This window comes from Musa acuminata, chromosome BXJ3-3 (assembly GCF_036884655.1).
Source record: "Musa acuminata AAA Group cultivar baxijiao chromosome BXJ3-3, Cavendish_Baxijiao_AAA, whole genome shotgun sequence".
In the NCBI taxonomy this organism is placed as follows: Eukaryota; Viridiplantae; Streptophyta; class Magnoliopsida; order Zingiberales; family Musaceae; genus Musa; species Musa acuminata.
Window position 1 is genome coordinate 32071286 of NC_088351.1, and position 24206 is coordinate 32095491.

Here is a 24206-nt window from a genome sequence, read left to right on the forward strand (position 1 = left end):
AGCTCGAAACTGAGCTCAGGCTGATGCTCCTCTCTGCCAGAGCTCGAAGACTGAGCTCGGTGGTTGCATCGCCTGGCAGAGCTCGAAACTTGAGCTCTTGCGGTGCTACCTCTTGACAGAGGAGGTTGCACCGCCCAGTCTAGCTCGAAGACTGAGCTCTGGGCGGTTGCACCTCCTGTCTGGGGCGGTTGCACCGCCCAGTCAGGCTGGGAGACGCAGCCCTGGCGGTTGCACCTCCTGGCCTGGGCGGTTGCACCGCCTGGTGCAATCAGGGTCCGAATGGTTCGCTCCATTTGGCCCAATTTGAATCTTTTCAGGGGCCCAATTGCCCCAAGATTAAGCTAATGGGATCACCTCCCATTTTCAAGCTTAATCATCGTGCTAACTACGATTAACTCTAAGACAACTTCTGCAGCTTTGCTCCGATCCGTCAATCGCTTCTTCCGGCGAGTTTCCGGCGAACTTCCGTCGATCATCCGATGAACCCTCGGTGATCCTTCTGCGGACATCCGGCATACTCCTGGACTTTGCGACGATCCACTTGGCGAGTTCCGACGAGCTTCGCTTGGCAAGCTTCTGGACTTCTCGGATCTGTTCTCGCTGAACCTCCGACGACCGTCCGAACTTCCGTCGAACTCTCGAACTCCCAACGTGATCATGATCTTGACTCCGGCGCAACACCTGCTGCTTGTCTTACTCTCATCGTAGTTAATCCTGCACACTTATCTCAACACATAGATTAGATAACAAATGACAATTGACTTCATCATCAAAATCCGAGATTCAACAGGTTTTCGAGTATTCATCGAAGGGAACAAATGAAAATAAAATTGGTTCAAAATTTTCCAATTGAGTCGATTGGATAATGTTTTGAGAGAGTTTAGAGGGGTAATTATATATTATGTTATGTAATTAACTATCATAAGTATCTCGATCCTTACATTTTAAAAATTTACATTGAATCCTTATAGTTATGAAAGTGATTTGTCTAGGTCTATTTACTCTAACGATGTCAATTTTATCAATAAAAATATTAAAAAAATATATAATAATAATAATTTTAATATTTTAGTTGATGGTTGGTGGCAGATGATGGCATCACTGGGGGCCGTATATGACCGTTGTGGATGAGAAAAATGATAATGAGAGATGAGGGCGCATCTATGTCGATGCAATTGTTGAACGACTTTTTTGCCATTTTTCATTTGTGCCAATATCGATATAGTTGCTGAGTTGTGGCTCTCATCTCTCGTCGTAGCTTTTCTTATTTACAATAGTCACTTGTAACCTCCAGCATCATTGTTCGTCATCACTATTTATAATATTAATTTTTTTATTTTTCATATTTTTGTTGATAAAAATCGATTACATCAAGATAAATAGACATAAATATTTTATTTTCGTAATTATAAAAATATTAATATATTTTTTAAAAGTATAAAGATTGAGATATAAATATAACTAATGATAGGGATAGGGATAATATATAATTAACCCGCCGCAATGTTGCACTTGTGATAGGAGGCTGCACGTGAAATGTTCGATAAAATGATTGTACGATATATTTGCTTGCTCGAGCTGCGCATTTGGATGTTGCCTGAGTCTTCGCGGCGCTTGTAGAGCTCGAGGCAATGTTGGACTGAGAAAACGGAGTTTAAGCTACCTATTCTGAGATCGCCCAAAGACCGTCAGATTCTGCGTTCTGCTATCCAAAGTTGTAGAACGGGATGGCTTGGTTAGACACGGCTCCTGAACAAGAAATCAATCGCCTTCATGATTTTACTGGGAACCACTACCATGCTCCAACAGGACGTGAAGAGAAAGCAGGGCAAGAACACAATGGAAGCCAGTTTTCTCAGCTTGGTCTGCCATGTTTACCATCTGCTATTATTGTGAATCCCTGCAAGAGCAGACGAGTGGCCCTTTCTCCGGAGGGTCCACTCGACCGTGTCTTCTCCGACCAGGAACAGCAAGCTATGCAGCCCGTTTGGGCCTGCCGCGAAACGGCCGATCAAGCTTCCAGGTGAGAAACACCCTTGTCATTTTATCAAACACCTGTGACATATTTCGGGAGCTGGTGCTGTCCTTCCTCGACATCCGGCGTCCCAAGGACCGCCGAGACATGGGGAGCCAACAACAGCACTCCACGACTGCTTGGCGTCTTGGTGCGAACACAGCGACGAGGGGGACACGCGAGCCTCGATGGGTCACAGACTGTCCATAGACGAAGCTGGTGCTTGCTTGCAGTACTAATGCGTTACCGATGGCGGAGCAGTGCCGGTGAGAAGGATCCAAGAGTGTCAGTCGTGCACGAGTCAGCGGCAAAGCCATTTGCTTCTGTATTCTAGTAGCAGCGGGCAGGTGACCGTTGGCGATGGTGGCACGGTGCGGCCAGCAGCAGCAGCGGCATCAGCGGTGGCACGTGTGCTACAGAGACTGCCTCGATATTATACACCGGTGGTTACTTACCCACTTCCTCGGTACGTGCTTCGCTATGTGCTTCATTCCGAACTCCATATATATATATATATATATATATACATATATATATATATAATATCACAGGAACTATATATATTACAATTGTCATATTAAACAACAGAAAGAGCCTTTCTCTCTTTTATGTTGCTGCTGTGTTCCCAAAGCTTGCGGTCTCCGAGGGAGAGATGGGCCAATGAATCCAACAAAAACAAAGCCAAAAGATATCAGTGATCGCATACTTCGATGTTCCTCTTCTATTTCCAGATTTATAATACAGATAAAAAGATTCGTCATGCTTATAATACGAAAAGTATTGTCTAAAGGAAGCAGTGTTTTTTTTCTGTTAATAATAGAAAAGAATACATAGTTTTTACGATAATACAGCCCGTGTACTACAGTTCAGGATCGGGACACCGCCTCGGCCAGCTTCCCAATCTTGACGGCGATCTCCGGTGGTAGCTTCAGTGGAGGCCTCCGCCGCTGCTCCGGCCGGAGGTCGAACCCCAGCACATCGGAGACCTCCTCGGAACTCCACCCCGCCCGCCGGAGCGAGTCCGAGCAGCGGACCGCCTTCAGCAGGAGCGCGTCCAGAACCACCTGACCGTCGACCGCCGCCGCGTCTCCCCTGCCGTCGCAGAACCTGGTCGCCGCCGTCACCTCCACCATCTCCGCCACCTCTGCCTCCCCCCACCCGCCATCCTTCAGCACCGTCCCCATCCGGTTCAAGTAGCTCCTCACCCAGTCGGGGAGCCTTTTGACTCGAATCTCCAGGAACAGCTCCGGGTCCGAGGCGGAAGAGGCGCTCTGGCGACGGCGGTCGGAGGCGGCGGCGTCGCTCCAGAACTCGATCCAGCGGGGAGTTTTTCCGGCGATGGAGTCGAGGCTCCGCCTCGAGTCGGACGGTGGGGGCGGCGGCAGGAAGGTTTTCTCGGCGGCTGAGAGCTGGCGGCGGAGCGGCGGGGCGGGGAACGAGGAGGGTAGCAGCGACTGCCGGCGAAAGAAGTCGGCGAGGTCGACGCCGCAGCAGGAGATGCGGGACTCGTCGACGAGGAAGACCGGGTTCCCCGCGAGCGGGGGCCGGACGGGGAGGTAGCAGCGCTCGAAGACGGGGATGAGGAGGGGAGCGCGGCGGAGGGCTGCGCGGGCTGGATCAGCGCCAGCGGCTCGGCGCCTGATCTGGAGGGAGGCAGCGGCGAGGGGGAGTCGGAGGGCGGGGATGAGGCGGCGGGGCTGGCGCCAGTCGGGAAAGCCGGGGGCGGAGGGGAGGGCGAGGGAGAGAAGGGCGCGCAGGTCCGGGGGGAAGGCGAAGGAGAGCTCAGCCTCTGCGTGGGCGAGCTCAGCGGGGGAGAGCCCCGGGAGGAGGGTGACGCCGGCGGCGCGCAGGTGGGAGAGGACGGCGTCGGCAAGGGGGGAGAAGGAGGCGAGGCCGGAGCGTGGGGAGGGGGCGGGGGCGGCGCGGGCGGAGAGGCGGCGGAGCCCGGCGGCGTAGGGGGCCGGGATCAGCCCCGAGGGCGCCCTCCGGTCGACGTCGGCCATCGTATCTGGAGCAGATGCTGCTGACAAGTCCTCGGTCTCTTCCAGCACCGGCAGAGACGGTGACTCTGCCTTATATATATACATACGTATCCTATTATTTGAGGGAAAATTATATCCTTTAGGACTAAAATACCCCAACTCCCTGAGCAAAACGAAATGAGAGTCCATTTGGTCTTCCGGTATTTTGAATTATTATAAGGGCAATTTAGGAATAGTATAATTAAATCGATATGTCACTTCGGAAGTTACCCATCGGACGTGCGTCCCCACCGCAATGGGGCCCCGCAGGTGCTATGCACGTCAGACGTCACCAAGATTCGGTGCAAATCTTTGAATCTTAGAAATGAACGGCTTTGATTCGATCCCGAGATGCATTCCCATGCAGTCGTCACCCTCATTCTCTGGCGTTATAAGGAAGAAGAAGAAGGAGAGTGAACGTTCATGAACATAAGTTCTGCTACTCTGAACTCAACCACAATGGTGAACTGCTTCTCCTCTTCCAAACATGAACAAACATCGAGAGAGATTCTCTCTCCGTCGAGTCATTATTTTGAGACCATATGATCTCAGGGTGAACTGCTTCTCCTCTTCCAGACATGACAGTACTCGAAAGAACACATGAGACCCTAAACGCATGAAAGATCACGTCGCCAGATTTCTGATGAGTTACCCTTCTCATCTCGTATGACTCCATAGGATGCTTTAAACTACATTTATGAGCAAAGCAAACGGTGGTTCTTTCTTGGATGGCAGGGAGATGAAGTCACGGGGGAGCCATGAAGAAGATAACCACAAGGGTGCCTTTCACGGGTAGTGATGATATCGCGACATGTACACCGGTGCTTATACTGTCTTCCAGCTTCTTTCTCATCTCATTCTTTTCCCCCAAATGTCATTTAAAGATCTATATATGATATCATGCATGCCTAATTAGTTGGCAAGCAAAAGCCACTACAAGCATTATTATTGGGTTGAAGGAGACCACAATAGAACATTGTATGAATGCAATTCTTAGGACTAATCAATCCCATTAGACATCAAAGGACCATCTCTCATCTTCAAATTTAAGCTTTTAATGAAACAATAATAATTAAGATACAATCTAGAAAAAGTTCCCCGTTCTTTTTTTCTTACCATCATCAATAGTTTTATGACTATGTATGAGAACAAGGCATAATGATATGAATCTTCTAAGCCCATTTTGTTGGGTGCCAACAACATGGATGAATGGTCAAAGAGGATAAGAGGAGATCTAATCTTATGTGCGACGCTTACCCCCTCATCGAATGCGCCACGCCACCATGCAATAAAGACATGGAACATGGCCGAGCACCTCATCCATGTGAGCCTATGCTTCTTTGGAGAGACAACGCTAAAGAAGAAGGTGGCACAGAATCAATCTGCTCTCGAGATATCAGAAACCACTGAAGCTAAATAGATGATTTAATATATATATGAGATTACATGTGGTCAGTGGAATCCAAAATCTTATACATGTAATGTGTATGTGGGAGACTGTTATTTAATCTTGGGAATAATGTGGCTCGATCGATTTGATCTATTATCTCGTTAAGGTTACCACGATCAATTTAAATTACTTTATTGAGTTTGAGTGAAATTGATGAGGTTTGAATATACTAAGTTGCAAGTTATGAGCCAAATCAAGGCTATTTATTAGTCATTGAATATATGTGGCTCAAATTTTCTAAGTGAGAGGATTACTTATTTCTCTTTCCATATTCCCTTCATATATAAAATTTTAATTTTTTTTAAAAAAATATTTGATTATCCTTACATGTGTATCTATTTTTTATATGTATATATAGATATCCATATATATAGATAGATTAATAATGTTGATACTATTGCAAAGTATAGATAGATTAATAACTGACACAATCATTTCTCAATTATTCTCTCATAAAAAAATAAGTAATACTATAATAAATTATTAAGGATACGATGAGTATACTAATATTAATTTCACCTTAAGTATTTTGGATCAAATATTATATTAAGTCAGGTTATGATATTTGGTATATCTAATATTTAGACATAATAAAAAATTTTAAATTAAAAATAATTATCTGTGGATGGAGATAGCTCTTAGAGCTATTACTAGACTGCATCTCATATATATATTCGATTAGAATTCGATCATAATTATGTTAAATCTTAATGAAGATATCTTGAGTTTGATGGGTATATTATTATCGACTTCAATTTATATCGTAAGTGACATAGAGTGTGTAGCTCTCACGGCGGCAGGACTCAACAGCAACTACTAAATGCAGGAGTACAGATTGAGATGGTCACCCATCGATGTTGTCCGTGTGGCGATGTGACATAATTGATTCTTCATGTGCATGAATGTCGACACCATGGGAGGTGAAGGACGTCGACGTGGTTTCTCATCTCATCTGCCGTCTTGAGAATTATTTAGAGTCATTTATCGCACTATGGAATCATAGTTTGGTGTGCTGCAGAGGAATCATAGTTTGGTGGATGTAAGTTGTACTTCCGATGGAGGGTGAGATGTTTGTTCTTCCATCACTCTTAGTTTTCGTGCGAAGATTAGCTTTTACAGCGTATATAATTCCAAATTAGCATTTGGCCAAATAAACAAAATAAATCTCAACTACATTTCCATGATAAATAGACTTCAACATCTTGCCTAGGCTTTAAGAAGCATGGGAAGATGCATGTCCAAATCATGAGGGTGTAACATTGTGATCCTTAAATGCGATAAGGCCATCCATCCAACCAAGACAACGGCTTCCCAACTCCCAAGTTATGTCACTTCTTCTCATGGATGGCTCTTCCAAGTTAGATCCAACATATAGGAAGAGAACTAAGAACTATCTCCAATATGCTGACATTTATCCAAATTATAATAAAACAAGCTTGAAGGTTGTGGTATTGTAAATGTTAATTAGTCAATCAAAATCTAATATGTAGATCCTAATAAGCTCATGTCAGTATATCAACATCCCACATAAAGAGCTACTGAACTAGAATTAAGACAGTTTCATGCATAATATAAGCTCTCTCATGTTTAATACTATATTTTGACCTCGGAATATCTTACTAACTTGAGTTCCAGAGGCATCTCAATAAAAATACCTTCTTGCACATAAAATTTGGGATTCCAAATCCGGTTAAATGCCTCTTGCAAAAGCAGGTCAGGTTAGCTTCAACACATCGGGTCGGGCTGATGATCGAATTTGCCATTAACAGATTGGATATCCTGCAGGACTGTTTGTTATTGACAGATCAATATTTTTGGAGGCCATAAAACGAAAAGATGAAAAAAAAACGTCGACATGAGAAATGAGGGACATTTAAGCAAGGCAATACCTGTTTGTTAATTTTGCACTCTCAACTGACCAGCAACAAAGAGATATAATAACCACGATGTTTAGCGAATTAAGAAAACAAGGCTTGCTTAAGCAAGCAATAAAGGTGCAAAGTACAGACTGACCGTTTTAACACCTCTGCATCGGTTCTTGTACATGGCAGATAACCAGGAAAGAATTGCTAATCCGATCTATTCTTGCGAATATATGGAACACAAGATGACAAAGTAACACACTGTTATCTCAAATCTACTAAGGCCTCAGAGTAAAGGGAGCAAAATGTTCTCAGTTACCGCAATCTGCAGGGGAACTGGCTCTTTTGCATGCTGCCGAGGCATAGAGAGCTGACTTGATAAGCTGTTGAACTGCCGATGAGGTTGTGCCAGAAGTAGGATCCATTAATACCAACAGTTGCAGCGATTATTCAGTTATCTGTGTAGGCACAATCTGGATAAAGAGGGGAAAATATTACAACATATCAAGTGATTTATATGGTAAAAAGAACTCCAGAAGAATCATGGTAAGGGTTATACCTCCCTATGGACGTCTTCTTTCCATGGCTTCCTTCTTGGTTTGACAAATCGAGCAAAGGAAAAGACCATTCCGGGGATGCACTTTTCCAGGTCTTGATGAACCATCATGCGCAGAAACGCCTTCCCTTGCTTTCATCTCCAACTGGAAAATAGCAGCACAGTTGAGCATCTTGAACATGGTACACACTGGATATTCTAGATCTAACCTGCCATTGCACATTACTTGTTGATAACTTGACCTTTTAACTGTTGCAGATCATATCAACTTGCATAAACAAGCACAAATTTTCACAAAAAGCTCCTCTTTGTCTTGATCTATATGTATATATATAACCTAGCAGGAGTTTCTACAGCAGGAAGGTCTTCATTTGATGGTAAGTAATCCTTGTGACATTAATTAAACAGCAGGAAGGTCTATGTTTATTCACAAAAGCTCCTCTCATTACATTTGCAGGATCTATGAATTCCTGTGCCCCTCCAGCTTCTCCCTTCCTACTCTAAGCCACATGATAGGCTGCAACTTGATTATGCCAATCCATAGTGGTTATCATGGAAAACACCACAAGACATTCTGTATTCCAGTATCTTGTTTATTTCTCTTGAGATCAGCATGAGCAACAAACACATATTCCCAAATATTTGAGTTCAACTATAATGACCTTTTTACTTAGGCCATAATCTACCTTACAGAAGGTGGGTAGCAGGTGGTTTGATTGGGCTATACTAAAGATTGATAATACATAACTAGTCCTTGAAATCAAATAATACCTAAGGAAAACCTTTGAATGACTTCAAGATATATGCAAATTTGCAAACTCGTGTTTCACAAGGAACCCCATCACTTTTGCTGGATGGACATAACAATATAAATATGCAAGAGTAACACTCACAGTGAAAAGATGATATGCGGCAAAACAATAAACAAACTGAACTGAAATCTAAACTAGCAGTTTCGTATATACTATAGAATTCAAGCTTAAATCTTGTTAAGTCAGGGTTTGCTGCAGTACACTGACCTTTGAGCAAGGACTGGGGACCCATAAATATTTCTTCAACCATATCTGCTTCAGAATAGTCTCTATCTGAAAATAATGATGATTCAGAAGATCCTCAGCGGAACATATTCTTAAATACACTTGTTCCTGGCCTCTAAAAGGGTGGAAAAGAAGGTGATATTTTCTCTGATGGTAATATGTCAACCACAATGGATGTAGTATCATCTTGAAGTCCCACTGTGTGCACAGCTTCCTGAAAATTGAACTCAAACTGTACCGTGATATAAGAGGCATTGTATACAAGACTTTGTGTTAGTACTTTTAGGAGTCTTAATTGTATTCAAATTAGTTAGTAGAATCCTAATTAAATTGAAATTCTTTAGTGAAGTAGTCTTAGAGAGGAAAAGTCAAGGCACTTTGATTGCTCCTTAAGGTATTCTTTAGGGTTTCTAGAAAGGATTGAGAGAAAAATTCTTCAGGTTTATGTGAGAGAGGTGTGCAAGAGAATTCATGTTTGAGTGGGGATGATTCAAGGGTCTTGTAATTGATCTCATATATTGAAGAATTTTGTTTTCTCCATGGATGCAGATGAAAATTATCGAACCACGTTAAATCTTGCATCGACTTCTGGTATATTCTTTTGATTGTTAATCTCTGATGGATTTATCTTTTGGTTTTTAATTTTTCTCCTCTCCCTCTTCAACACCTTAACAATTTTGATTGATAGGCACAAGCCACCAGGCCAGCACCAAAGAGGGCCATACTGGAAAATATTTAAATAGAGACTAGATGAAGGCAAGATAATTTCCTTAGAAACTTAATATCACACTCTCATGCTGACATGACAATTTCTTTTATAAAATCAAGACTCATATATCAGGAACACAGCAGATAATACAAGTATATGATCTGACATTTTTTTACAATTTCTATGGTAGACTAGATAATCTAGACAATCCATGGCCATCATCTATGAAACTTGAATCAATAATGACAAACATCTAGAGAACATTAAAAAATACACAAAATGTTAAGTGAAAAATCAAATTACACAAAAACTACCAATGTTCATTATGTTCTGAGATATTATATTTGATATAATTGTTTGGAGTGCATAAAACACATTAATGTTAAAATAAAGTAGATGTATCCAAAAGTTTTATTCTTTTGAAATATTCCACATGTGATTATCAGCATTGACATGACAAACATTTTGTAGCATTCATGCTTCATAGGTTTACAAGCTTACAGACGAAATTTGTTTTGCCCTTTATATAATAAACAGTAATAGCATCTTGCTCATTTATGCATAAAAACACTGAAAAAAAATGAAAGCAAGAGAGGGGGTGGAAAATAATAAAGAAAAAAGAAAAAGAAACTCATTGGTGCCTTACAATATTAAATAGAATGCAGAACTGCTCTGTCTTCTTGTCTTGGAACATATGTTGTTATAACAGAAAGATAAACAACTCTAAGAATAAAACGAAATATAGAGACTTGAAAAAGCATCACAAAGCTAGAAAAGTGCGAATAATGAAGAATAAGATGTATTGCTTAGTTTGTTTCCATGCTGCTGACTGCTGACAATTGCACATATATATATTATAGTATGTTGTTAATAATTCCATTTCTACAGCAAATACCATACGGATCTAATATGTTTATGCTGATCTATTAAACTTGTACCATGTTACTAGTTAGTACACTGTACTATTTGATACAAGCTCAGAAACACCAGCAATGCCTTCCCAGAACCAGTTCTGACAAAAGTCATTAACTTGTGTGCAAGAATATCCAAGGATATATCTGTCAGCTAGAACGCTGAAAAAAAGGATGCTGCAGAAGATGGAAATTAAAGAAGAGATGTTAATGAAGCAGAAACACCAGCTGAGAAAATGATGCATATTACTGCATCAGTTCCTCGTAGAGAAATTATAATCTAGAAGATGTTTCTTCATGGTAAGCATTAGTCTGCCGAGCTAAGGTGCTCCACATAGGTCACAAGTGTTATACTCTGGAAGTTATTCTGTAGAAGATAACTAATCAGTTGTAGCATATGTAAGCTCCAATAAGTCAATACATAATTTCGCTCATACCTATTTCCTTGAAATTTTTATCAGTTTTAACTAATCCTACAACCAAAGCTCTTGGAAACGCTTGAATCCACTCATTCCTGCTAAGATCTGATGGAATGACACTTAAAACATTGTTCAAGAGATTCTCCTTGGAGTATATAGCAGCTGCTCAAACCCGTTGTGACCATCAAAAAGCTGTAAGAAAAAGAAAACTCCAGTGAACATATTCTGCAAGCCAAAGCAAACATAGCCTAAACACAAGAAGCTCTTGATAGTAAGTGATACATTAAGCAACATCAATATAATTGATTTAAGCATATCAAGTTTCTAACAGTAGCTAATACAAGAAAAAGAGCTGATCTTGGCTACACAGTTGAAGCACACCAACAAGCCAAAGTCCCGATGACCTCTCACATTGAAAGTTCAAGCAACAATTGTCTGAACCCCTTAAGGGAATCGATCAGCTTTACCAACACTCTCTCAAGCCAACATATATCAAAAAAAGATCTAACAGCATCGCCGCCGCGAAAAATCCCTACCTCTTCTGTAGACTGAAACTCTTAAGTACAGAACTGAGATTGTGTTACCTCTTCTGCAGTCAAATCCTACAAATACAAAAGAGACTATCCAAAATATGAACTTTGTGAGTCAGAAGGTTTATTACCGCAGGAACCGAGACCGTGGTGTCACCATGCCCGGGAACTCGCTGGCATTCGGTCTTCACGAGAGTGAAGTCCTCCCCCTTCTTGCTCTCTCTCGCCGCCTCGTAGAGTACGTCCGGCTTCTCGATCCTTTCCCACGACATCTGCCGCCTCAGGATCACCGCCAACGGGACCATGCCGTCGCCGTCCAACGCCGCCGAGTCCCCGCCAATCTAGCCGGTAAAGCAGCTTCGATCACTGCTGGCACTTGTCCGCATCCCCGAAAAGTGGATTGGGGAATGACGGGATTGGGGAGTCCGATCGGACTGAGTCATTCGGGATCGGATTCGTTGCCACGTTGAACCAAAAAGAAAGTGTTTGTTATTCTGGTGACGTGTCCGAATCTGATGAGAGGTTCTGTGGGGCCCGCGTAATAACGTGGGGCCCATTATGGAGGAAAATGGAATCTGCCGCCGCGCGCCTGAGCGAGCGTGGAATCCTTTTCTTCCCCCCTATTTGTATGCTAATTATAATGACAATAATAACAAATAGATAACAGAAGTTGGCGAGCGCACCCAAAGGAATCATTTACTCCTTTGTGTGGGACGATAACAGGGTTTCCCAGGCCGGCATTTGGATTCGATCACCGCAAGCGGCCCTTCGTTCCTCCACACCAGTGCCCACGCCTCCACAACGGCCTCCTCCGTCGAAATCGAGGCGCCATCAGCAGGGCCGGGATGCCGCGGCGGAGGACAAGAAGCAGACGATCTGGGTAGAGGACCTCCAATACTGGATGGAGGAGAACTACCTACGTAGCTGCTTCGGCCACGCCGATTAGGTCAGGACTTGTGCTTTGACTCCAGCTCCCATCGTTCTCCCCTCTTCAATTAAGAAACTTACTCGACTCTCTTTGATTGATGTGATGTGATGAATTAAAATCTCCCAAATGCTTCGAATTGTCTTGTGGGAGTTATTTGGAGTATCAATATGTTCAAAACTTACTGCACGGAGAAAAAGCTAAAAAGAAGTATCTCTTTGTTCATAATCTGTACCCGATGTTGATAGGTGTTAGAAGATCTATCAGAAATTAAAAATGAAACTAAACAAGTTTCCAAAATTTGAGCATGCAATTGTCTCCGTTATCATTCCAGTTGGGAATTATAGTGGTCTCAAGCTTTTTGACTGTAGGTATTGAGTCTCAAACTTATGCTATTAGTTTGTTTTCTTCCAACTTATGTACAATTATGGTACAATTTTTTTCAAGCAAATAGTGCATCTGCCGATCCTGCAAATAAGTAGGTATTGAGTCTCAAACTTCTAATCTAGAGCATTTGTTACTCTTTTCTGCAAGAGGAATTAGTCTTGCAGAAGAATGTTTCTTGTTTCATTTTCTTCAAAATCTAGGAGATTGTCTGAGATCAAGTTAGGGCTCTGCTTTGCTGCTGAAATCTTCACAGACCAGTTCAATGTCTTTAAAACAATCCAAATTTCATTTCAGATCATAGTAAAAATTTTAGCCTTATTGAAATGGAAGACTTTTGATTGCTCTTCTTTGGTTTGCACATGTTTGATCATGTTAACGAGATAAATGTCTTTGATCATATCCATGAGATTGTGCTTTTGCCCGATAGTAAGTTGGTGTAGCAAAAACCTGGAATGTTTTATCCTGCATCCAAACTGGGGGTGGTGACAGACAAATTCATCTGATCTATTGATGCTGTTGCTGCCCATGAGATTGTGCTTTTGCCTAATTAGTAAGTTGGTGTAGGAAAAACCTGGAAGGTTTTATCCTGCATCCAAATTGGGGGTGGTGACAGACCAATCCATCTGATCTATTGATGCTGTTGCTGCCCATGAGATTGTGCTTTTGCCTGATTAGTAAGTTGGTGTAGCAAAAACCTGGAAGGTTTTATCCTTCATCCAAATTGGGAGTGCTGACAGACCAATCCATCTGATATATTGATGCTGTTGCTGCCCATCAACAGCTCAACATGGCAGAAAGTGGAATGGCATATATATTGAGGGCTACTGCCCAAGCATGTATGCAGGATCCTATGGGGCTTCTGCATTATATGGCAACCAACAGCAAGTGAAATAAGAGATACTTTGTTGCTGATTCAGAAAGAATCCAACATAATTGTATTGGTCAATGGTAGGTGGTGAGTCAGTCAAAAGCCTTATTATATGGTGCTTAAACTAACAAGTTTGAACTAGAATTTCCCCAAGTATAAGATTTGTCAAAATTATGACTAGCTTGCTTTTGTGTGAAAGTATATGCTTAACATGTGTTAGGACAAGGATTATTGTTGTGAAAGAACTAAATGATGGTACATGGTTGATTCATAAAAGATAAGGCAAGCTGCTGAACTTGATGTTGAAAGGACTCCTTGTGGTCGAATAGTTAGGTCATTTTCCATGAATAGTTACTCGAGTCCAGAGCATCTCAACTGCAAATCCTTTGAAAGATTAGCAAACTGAAGCAGTCACATTATTGACTTGCCTGTTTAGTGTAATAACTTTTTGACTTAAAACTTATCATTTTGAGTTGACAAGAGTTTGCATCAATTAAATGTGGTTACTTTGACAGGGGAACAATTTCAATGTGTAGCTAATTTTACTTGTCAATTGCCTGGATTATCATCGTATTAACTTGTGATTTTGCCTGGAATTGGAACTAATTATTGCAAATGATGAAGTTTATAAATATATTGGGCCCTTATGTCTGGCTCAAACTCCAGCTTATAAATACCCAGATGTACATTTTGTAAGCCTAATCCGATATATTGAATCCTTTCCTAATAATTTGAGTTTTTGGAATTTATGGTTATCGAATTAAGAGATTTAGTTCCAAGCTTTGTAAGTGTTCTTGTGTCCAACCTTTGTATCAATCCATGAGCACTAGAAATTGTTCTTTGTTCTCTCCCTCTTTGAGTGAGAAGTTTATCGGACGGAACTGTGTTTTCCTTGATGACACAGAACTCAGTTGTATGGTGGATTTTATTAAGCTAAGTCTCTTAAGGAAAGGGACATAAATTAAACCTTTTTGTGGACAGGGACTCAATCGAAGGAGGACGTAGGTGTTTTTGTCAATCAAATATGTCTCTCTTATCGGTCAAAGAACATGACTGGTGTGGCTTGATGACTTCCAAATATATATACCTACTGTGTAATTGCACTCTGTCATCTCTATTTATTGTTATTCTGCCGCTCGTATAAGATTGAATGCTTACAAATTGAGATTTTTCCTTCTTTTTTTATGAAGGAATTTGGGTTTCTTTCTTTTAATCATAGCACAAATGGAGTGCAATACACAATGTCAAAATGGCACAAATTAGAATACGAATGAATGGGCAACATGACAACAGATTAATCCCAGTGACGCAAATCCACTTGAATTTTCTAATGTAGTCTTGAAGTGTCACAAATCAGAATCCACTTGGGTCAATTATTATTTGTGTGGGTAGTCATCCTCCCTGTTTGTTAATGAAGTAAATTCTTGAAAGAAGTCTTTTCTTTTTTGAGTTTTCCCCAATACGTATTCCTCATTTCCAAAATTCACTTTTTTTTCCCCTAATATTTAAATATTTTATTTCTTATCGATCAATCCATAGGAACAACTACTAGTTTTATATTGTTCTCAACAATAGCAGAAAAAAGTTATAATGCAATAAAAAAATATTGTAACAACATTATGTTTATAATATTTTCACACTACATTATGGGGTTTGTAACATCTTTTTTTTCCTTATTTTTTAATAAGGAAAAAAAAGATGTAAAATAGATAGGTAGTTTATATATAATATGAATGAATTGGATAAAGGAAAAATCCAGAACGGCGAAAAGCATTTATTGGTTCGTCCAAAAGCGCGGGTGGTGGGAACCGTCCGTCCGAAAGCGAGGAAGTCAACATGTGGTCGCGGGTCCCCTTGCGTTCGTGATGGGGTCCTTTCCCCACTGAAAACCATTGGTCGGGTTACTCGAGTACCTCAGATGGCAGAGCGCAGCCCCACCCGATCCCCTGGGCCCCGTCCCGCCGCAAGCCAACAGGAAACCTCACCTCGTGCGGGTCCCTTCCTCCGACCATCTATACGTGCACCAGCAATGGGACCCTCTATCTGGGGAACATGTCAGGTGACCTAACGGAGCCGCTCTGACGGCGGGCGCCACCTCCATCACACTGATCGAATAACGACCGATAATATATATATATATATATATATATATTCTATGAGTTTAAAATGAAGTGAAATATTTGAATGAAAATAACTCGGATTTATTAGTGAAGGTGATCTGTGCCGTCAACGGTAGGTTAACGATTGTATTGGCCGTGACACCGCCGCCAGACTGCCAGCGTCCGACGAAGCCGGCTGAATTCCATCAGTCCACTGCGCATGGTGAAAAGTCAAAATTGGACACCCCTTTTTGTTTTGGCAAAATAAATTTAAATTTAATATAAATATCTTTGCATAATATAAAAAATTAAAATTAATTCAACTCTATATGATGCATTAAATTTTTGGATATAAGGTTTTAAGAAACTTAAACATAAGGTTCCACCTTCGCTTCAAATGTCACTCTGGAGACCTAAGCTTTTTTTATAGTGTTATAGTGACACTTATGATGCATAAAGTCAACACATGTGAAATTTATGGTCTTAAGATTTAATACCAAATTAAGAGAAATTAGCATCCCGATTGGTTCAAGCTTTTCATATCTAATTAGTTTTGTTTAATGTTAAACTAAATGCTTGCTAAGATGGCATCACAGATCCTAATAGAGAAATGATGAGAGACATTATAAATCATTTATGCTATGACAGTCCAAAAACAAAAAGGAGGTTTTCCTACCCTCATCCCCCTATCCACTACCAAACCTTCGAGCTTTTGCTTATTATAAGACAGCAAATTCTTCATATTAATACACCTTTTTCTTGGATCCAAAAAGGCCCCCATAGCCAAATTTCTATTTCCATATGTTTTATGCTTTTTATTTTATTTAACATCGTTCATAAGAAAATCAATATCACTTGGATAATATTTTCTATTTATTTCTATAAGTTATAACCATGAAATTTAAGTTATCTCAGTCCCTATCGCTAAGCTTTATTCCATTATATTCATTTTTCTTCTTTTATTAAAGCGCAAAGCCAACGCAATTCAAATTTCCACCCACCCATTCGCACGTGATACTCACGTGTCAATTGCGTGGAGGGACACGAGTGTCATTTTGACATGCAATAAAAATACTCGTTAAAAGGGTGGATTCTTATTCGCTTCGGCCATCTCCTCGAAGTCTCCCTCCTCCTCGTCCGCCTCATCTTTCTCTCCGCCGACCGGAAGCGGCCGGACGCCGCAGGGTCGCCGTATGCCTCTCACCCCATCATGATGCATCACCGATCGACGGCACACGCTGTTGCTTACGTCCCCTCCCCCTCACGGTACACTCACCTCACCTCACCTCCCTCCCTCCCTCCCTCCTACTCCAGCTCAGTTTCTGTAACCTTTCCCCCTCTCTCCTTCTTCTCCATATCCCGATAGCTAATATGTTGCTCTTTTGCTTATTTTTGAATCATCCATCTCTTCTTCTTTTGGATAGAGTTGGGCCCTCTCGAAAGCTCCAAACCACCCAAAAGATTGCGTTTTTCCTCTTCTTTTCTTCTTGGCGTGGATTTCACCGTCAAATTTGGTACTTTTTTGGATGCCGATGGTTGCGATAATCCTTTTGGCTGTCTTTTCCCTTTTCAGGCGATCGTTGCGGCGGCGGAAGGGGCTTCGTCCATCTCTTGGTGGGTTCGTTTTGGTTCTTTGCTTGTCGACTGTGTTCAGCGTATCGGTTGCTTCTGGTTCTTGCGTGGATGGTTCGCTTCGGGATATCTGCTCCGGTTCTACTTCCTTTTGCTTTCCTTCCACCCTAAGGGGTTTTGGGTCTCTGAAAGAGGACAGCTGCAAAGAACCTGGTTTTGATGCTCGGGAGGGCTGCGCGAGCTCGGAGTGGCGATCGGGAAGTGTTGCAGCTTACAAGATGGTCAGTGGAGGTGCTGTTTCTTGCCGTCTGGTGGACACGACGGGTGGCATCGACGGCGGGCCGAGCTCCGGTGGGAAGAATAGCGGTGGGGATGATGTTGCCTCGTGTATGGCGCCGCTTGTTCCCGATGTTTGGATTAGGACGCTGAGTATGATGACTGCTGGCCTCGACGACCATGACAAAGATATCTATTCGGGCCTTTTCAATGGCTCTTCATCTGTGACTGTGGAGATAAGTCCTCCTTTTTTAGATTGGGGGGAAAATAGTCTGTACACCCCTTCGATGGCGTTCTTGACTGTGAAGAACGCATACAAGAATGGTGTTTTGGATGTTTACGGTCCTTTTAGTACTGACCCCCAGTACTATGCTTATAATTTCGAGAAGCTACAATTGGCACCGGGTGAGTCTGCTTCGATTGCCTTCATTTTCTTGCCAAGATGGGTGGGTTCATCATCAGCACATCTAGTTCTCCAGACGAGTCTTGGGGGTTTCATAATTCAAGCTAGAGGAGTAGCTGTTGAGTCCCCCTACAAGATAGAGCCTTTAGTAGGAATTAGCATTCCTTCCGGTAAAAGTCTGATTAGGAACTTGTCGATTTATAATCCCTTTGATGATGTCCTTCACGTGGCGGAAGTGAGTGCATGGGTTTCATTAGCTGGACAAACAGACCAATCTGTGCATGTTGTTTGTCAAATGGATGCATTGCAGCAGTCGTCAACTGAGCTTGACTATTTTCTCACTGATAACAAATTGTTCAGAGTGGAGAATAGTAAATTGGTTTTGAGATGGCTGGATATTAGACCGCAGAAGCAGTGGGATCTATCTGCTCACAAGACTGAGCCAATATTAGAGATGAGATTGTGGCCTTATACAGAAGGAAAGATTTTTGGAGCTATCTGTTTAAAAATGTGGAGTTCCACCAAAGATAGAATGAATGCAGTTGTTCTTCCTTTGGAGTTAGAAGTGCATAGTAACACAAATTTTAGTTATTTAAATGGTTCAATTTCTTTAGATATTGAGTCTCTTGAGACCTGCAACAAGAGGGAGACTGTTATCATCTCTTTGAGAAATGATGGAGAGGACCTACTTAGTTTGATTAACGTTAGTGAGACTACAAGGAGCTCAAAGTTCTTCAAAGTTAGATATAAGGAAGGGTTATTGCTTTTTCCCAGAACTTTAACGAAAATAGCTTTGGTTAGTTATTCTAGTCCCGTTATTCCACAGAAAAATGTGCCTAATATGCCTACTGAAAATATGGAATGTAAATTACTAATAGTGACGAATGATACTGCCAATCCAGTGATCAAGATTCCATGCCTAGACGTGGTTTATGCCAATTCTAATAGTGATCATGGCTCAGGCATCATTGTGACAGATGGCTCATATATTAGTGGGCTATCACATGATGAAGAGGAAAAATATACAAATGCAAGAATAGGATCTTTACAAAGCCTTGCTGATGCATCCTTTGCCATGAAGGTAATATGGTTTTTTCTTTGGGGGTCTCGTGGGACTGTTCTTTTGTCTTTTTCAACAGAAAATGAAGGTTATCTGCAATTCTCAATCAATTTTGTACCTTTTGTTCCTTCTCATATATCATTTGCTGCTTGTGGATGTTTTTTCACATAGGTTATTCGTCAGAGATCTTGTTCCTTATTTATTGATTAATTTATGTCCTTACTCTTTCTTACTCTCTTTGACAATCATCATTACACTTTTCTTTCTTAAGGACCATTGCACAGACACTTTGGATTTCTTGTACTTGAGGTGTCATATAGTTTTGAGTACATGCATGTCTCTGTTTCTAATGCGGCAATTTCCTTCATGTCATTGGTTCTCTTTGTAGTTTGTACTATCTTGTTCATGTTCAGGAAAGTGTTTTATTTTGTAATTACAATCCAAATCGCAGTTTATTTTAAGCATAAAGACTCTTTTTCAATAAATAACGTAATACAGTTCTTCCTGTTCTAATGCCCTAGCCGTTCCCTATTTTCTTTCTTTGTTAAATCAGTAACTATTTTCTATTTACCAAGAGTTCATTTGAGCACAATAGGCTTTTCTCAAATTTGTTTGCATATTTCGCCTTATTATAACTCATTAATGAGACTTAGCATAGACTGTCATTACTTCACTTTCATTTTGACCATTTTGAGTCATTTTTCCATGACAGATATGCTCATGATTATGTTGGAAAAAATTACTATCAAAATTTTGAATTTTTCTTCATTTAATCTTTCAATGTTCTTGCCAATAGCAGGAACAGATCATTACCACCCTAATCCATGTCATTATCTTATGCCATCCTGATTATTTGCCTGCTTCTGTTGTTGCAATTTGACACTATCTTTTTTCTTCATGTTCTGCATGACATATGGATGATAATCAGGGTTATACAAATCGTCTGTTATCAATAATCACTTAAGGTCAACTTTACTTTATCCTTTCTCTTAAATATATCTCTTTTGATGTCAAATTAGTTTGTGAAGAAATTTAAAGCTGTCAACAACTTCTCCTTGTCATGTTCCCTACACCACTGTTAACAAATGTAACTAAGATTGAGGGGTGACTTCAGTTTACATCTATACTAAATGCTCCAGGAAGAGGCTGTGCTATGTTGGCATATAGGTATCTGCATAGCTTCTGGGCCATATGCTGAAAAATATGTGGCTAATTAGGTTTAGATTTATAGAAATCGGTTCTATGATTTGCAATCTGAAGTAGTAAAATTAGGCAACAAAGTACTCATTTGACGACCTATCTAGTATTATATAATATTTGAATAATATTTTAAGTAAACAAAAGATGCACAAATTATCAGCTTCCAGGGGCTGAATATGAATTTAAGAGTTGTATATTGTTGTTGTAAATGTAATGTTTGGCAAGTGGCAAAGATAATAGAAATGTTGAATCACTAAGAGAAATATAGAAAAGTGGGAGACAAGAATGTGTCAATAAAAAGAACCCCACCATCTCTTACCTCTTTCTTGAAGCAAGCACAACAAATAAAAGAAAAGGATGTTCAGAAATTGGAACAACTAGGATGCAACAATTGGTTCTTTTTATTAAATGTTTCACCTCTCAGTGAGTGTTATTATTAGTGTTTTGTCTACGTGATGGATTCTTGGTGCCATATATTTATTTCTATCTTGACCATCCTTACCTCTATTTTTTGTACCTTTCATGCACTATGTATTCCATTTACTTGCTGGAATAATCCATACATGGTGTAACCAACCCATAAAAGGTCTGCGTATCTTTGATTGCATAATGAGTACTACAAGCTAGTGTTGTTTGGATCTATAGCAGTATGCCTTTTTTAATATTAGACAACTTATGCTTTAAGGTGAAGATAACTGACCACTAGATGTAATGCACTGCGAGTCGTAGTTATGTTTCTTTTACAGCAGACAGAAATAATTCACCTTACTAAAGGTAGTTACTTCACGAAAATACTTCCAAGGTAATAATAAGTATGGTCTTGATAGTTGCCCCTGATGTGCCAGGTGTGGCCTCCTGAGGATTACTGTGGGGATTTTATAAGACTTTTCACACCATTTGAGGGCTTAGAATGGTGGTTGAGAATAGCATGGTCATTCTTATTGTTTATAGTGAAATATTGATATTTAAATTCTTTAGTATATGTAGTTTTGGTGGCAATTCAACATTGATTTGTTATGCTAGCTCTTCTAGAATCACACCTCCACCATATACTAGATCATTGAAGTACCATAACAGGGTTTCAGTGCTTTTCTAGTGGACTGTTAGTATGTTCTTTCTAACACCTGTAACGACAATGGTTGTAATTTATCTTCATTGTTGCCATAAAGTTTGTTAAGTATGTTATGCAACAACGTATGTGCCAAAGTATAGTTGTTACAAATCATATGTTTCTAATCAAGATTCATGGCCTGTAATATAACTAAGAATTAAAGTTTGATCAAATTGGCATTTTGTGATTGGCTGCTACATCGCAAATCAAGGTCTAAGTTATTAAAAATTCTTCTAAAAGAAATTGTTTTAGTGAAATACGAGTTCAATATTCATAGATTATGCATGACTATGAATATTTTTGGAGACTCAAACTGGAATGTCTGGCTTGCTTCATGAGCAATTCTGATGAAACTTTGTGGTCATTTATATGCCATATAATTATCTTGGTGTATTGCCATATCTTGTTATTCTTATTGTTTTCTGGTAATTTAAGTAGGTTGTATGTTACTACTTGCAGCCAAAACTCCCGGAAGCATCTGAAGCAGATGAGTTGATACTTACAAACTGGAAATCTCAAGGCACTGTAACTGAGGTTTCTGTCCTCGAAGAAGATGAGCTGTTGTTTCCAGTGGTTCCTGTTGGGAGCCATTTCTCTAAATGGATCTCTATACATAATCCTAGCCAGCAACCTGTTATAATGCAACTCGTGCTTAACTCAGGAGAGGTCATTGATCAGTGCAAATCTGCTGATGAACTATATGAGCATACATTATCGAGTAGGTTTACTAAGATTGATTCTCTAGAAACTAGATTAGGGTTCTCAACGTCAGATTCAGCAATAACTGAGGCCTTTGTACATCCTTCTGAAAGTGCATTGTTTGGGCCAGTCATCTTTCGTCCCTCAAATAGATGTACATGGAGAAGCTCAGCTTTGATAAGGAATAATCTTTCTGGTGTAGAATGGTTACCTATTCGAGCACTTGGTGGGTCACATTTGCTCATCCTTCTTGAGGGGTCTGAACCTGTTAGGAAGCTTGAATTCAACTTTCAATTGCCAATTAACATGTCCGCTGCAGAATTGTTATCCCATATTGAAAACACTAGTTCTTTATGCAGCCATCGGCTATCCAAGGAGATATATGCAAAAAATATTGGTGAACTTCCTCTTGAGGTGAAGAAACTGCAAATTTCAGGAACTGATTGTGCCCTGGACGGGTTTAGGGTACAGAAATGCAAAAGTTTTACTCTAGAACCAGGGGAATCAGTGAGGCTCCTAATTTCATACGAAGCAGACTTTTCTACAAATGTTGTTCACAGGGATCTTGAGCTAGCATTAGCTACCGGCATCTTTGTAGTACCTATGAAAGCAAGCCTTCCTGTCTATATGCTCAACCTTTGTAGGAAAACTTTTTTTCAAACAGTGCATTGGAAAGCATCTTTACTTGTATTTGCTGCTGTTTCAACACTTATTCTGTTGTTGATCTGCATTGTTCCGCACTTCTTTTTTTTGGATACTGAAGAATATTATGTCAAGGTTGATAAAAGCGCAAACACCACAAGCAAGGCTGGAAAAACTTCTCACCTTCGTAGTGCAAAAATATCCAGGTCAGTTAGATTAATTTCTTCTTCTTATATGAGGGAACATATCGGTCCATATTTACATTTGCTTCATGACTTTCATAATATGCAGATCATATAGTGAAGATGAGAACCATAAGGCTGAAATTGTCAATGAGTATCATTTATGTCACAACATTGCGCTTGACAGCCCTAAGAAGACAGAAGAGAAGCAAGGTTTTATTCATCAGAAGGATATCACATTCTCGCCACCGACAGTAACAGCTAAACCTGCAGAAGTTTTTGACAACTACAATATGTTAGAAGTGCCGCAAAGTGGTGCTCTCACCATAAGAGTTGTTAAAGAAAAAGGAAGAAGACGAAAGAGAAGGACCATCGGAAGTGGATTTGCAGCAAAACTAGAAGTTTCTAGTAGTCAGAGCGGGAATTCTACACCATCATCACCCCTGTCCCCCAGTGCCTCCACTCCAAAGCAAGCATGGCCTCTTTCTCCTAAAAGTGGTGTCACCCTATTTGCTGGAGTACCGTCAGAACAGAAACAGCAGAAGAAACATGATGCAGTAGATGTCATAGGAATAAGAGTATCGGAAACTGAGGAGCATCGTAAGCAATCTCCAGTGACTGCAAAATCGGCTGGGAACCAAACTACATCGTCACCTTCTGTCAATTCTTCAGGATCTGTTTGGTTTGCTCATTGTGTCACTGCTCCTAGTGCCTTAGCCACAAATTCTCCAATTGCACCATCTGCTCGTGCTCCAGGGCCTAAGAGCGGCAAGGATAAAGCCATAAAAATGGAGGAAAATGATGGCATCCGAAAAGAGTTCACCTACGACATATGGGGAAATCATTTTGCAGACAGCTTCTTGGTTAGGCAAAAGGAGTATACAACTAACATGCTTGATGCTTCGGAAGGTGACTCTCAGAGCTTCTTTGCGAGAGATCCTCGGTCCCTCATGATGATGTCATCGACACGGTCTGTATCTCCCGGGCAAAAGTCGCCTGTTGATGATGTAACTTGCCTTGATCAAATAAACTAGAGAAGTTTATTTTACATCCTAATTTTTCTCTAACCCTGCTTTTTTAATCTGTTATCAATCTTTTACTGTTTGCTAGCATGTGGAGAAGATGAATAGAGCTCATAACCCACTGATATGGTTTGATTTTTAGGTTATTCCTGGCCAGTTATTCCTTTAGCTTGCATGTGGAGAAGATGAATAGAGCTCACAACCCACTGATATAGTTTGATCTCAAAACCAGATTGCTAAATCTAATAATA

General features: G+C 40.7%; 2 protein-coding genes and 1 long non-coding RNA gene across 5 annotated transcripts; 1 reads left to right on the forward strand and 2 right to left on the reverse strand.

The window, feature by feature from the left end:
- Nucleotides 1-2703: 2703 nt before the first annotated feature.
- Nucleotides 2704-4081, reverse strand: LOC135632754 (uncharacterized). Its single transcript, XM_065141516.1, has one exon. It carries the CDS (start codon nt 4015-4017, stop codon nt 2881-2883), a length of 1137 nt encoding a protein of 378 aa, XP_064997588.1. The 5' UTR covers nt 4018-4081; the 3' UTR covers nt 2704-2880.
- A 2911-nt stretch (nt 4082-6992) lies between these two features.
- LOC135633640 (uncharacterized) lies at nt 6993-12042 on the reverse strand. 3 transcript variants are annotated; one of them, XR_010495082.1, is made up of 5 exons: nt 11641-12042; nt 8923-11171; nt 7907-8048; nt 7667-7820; nt 6993-7564 (listed from the first exon to the last, which is right to left on the reverse strand). It is a non-coding gene; the product is annotated as an uncharacterized LOC135633640 (long non-coding RNA). The 3 variants fall into 3 exon arrangements; XR_010495080.1 differs by having other exon boundaries at nt 6993-7820; XR_010495081.1 differs by having other exon boundaries at nt 6993-7820; nt 7907-8112.
- Nucleotides 12043-16898: 4856 nt separating this feature from the next.
- On the forward strand, nt 16899-23981 carry LOC135632383 (uncharacterized). Its single transcript, XM_065140911.1, has 4 exons — nt 16899-17054; nt 17362-19120; nt 21870-22957; nt 23043-23981. The coding sequence occupies exons 1-4, from the start codon at nt 16999-17001 to the stop codon at nt 23965-23967; spliced, it is 3828 nt and encodes a 1275-aa protein (XP_064996983.1). The 5' UTR covers nt 16899-16998; the 3' UTR covers nt 23968-23981.
- Nucleotides 23982-24206: the final 225 nt, after the last annotated feature.

Bases quoted from the DNA above. Each gene is read 5' to 3' on its own strand.
- LOC135632754 (XM_065141516.1), bottom strand. From the start codon at position 4,017: ATGGCCGACGTCGACCGGAGGGCGCCCTCGGGGCTGATCCCGGCCCCC.
- LOC135632383 (XM_065140911.1), top strand. From the start codon at position 16,999: ATGATGCATCACCGATCGACGGCACACGCTGTTGCTTACGTCCCCTCC. The intron at 17,055-17,361 runs GTACACTCACCT...TTCCCTTTTCAG, and splicing joins TACGTCCCCTCCCCCTCACG to GCGATCGTTGCGGCGGCGGA. The intron at 19,121-21,869 runs GTAATATGGTTT...TACTACTTGCAG, and splicing joins ATGCATCCTTTGCCATGAAG to CCAAAACTCCCGGAAGCATC.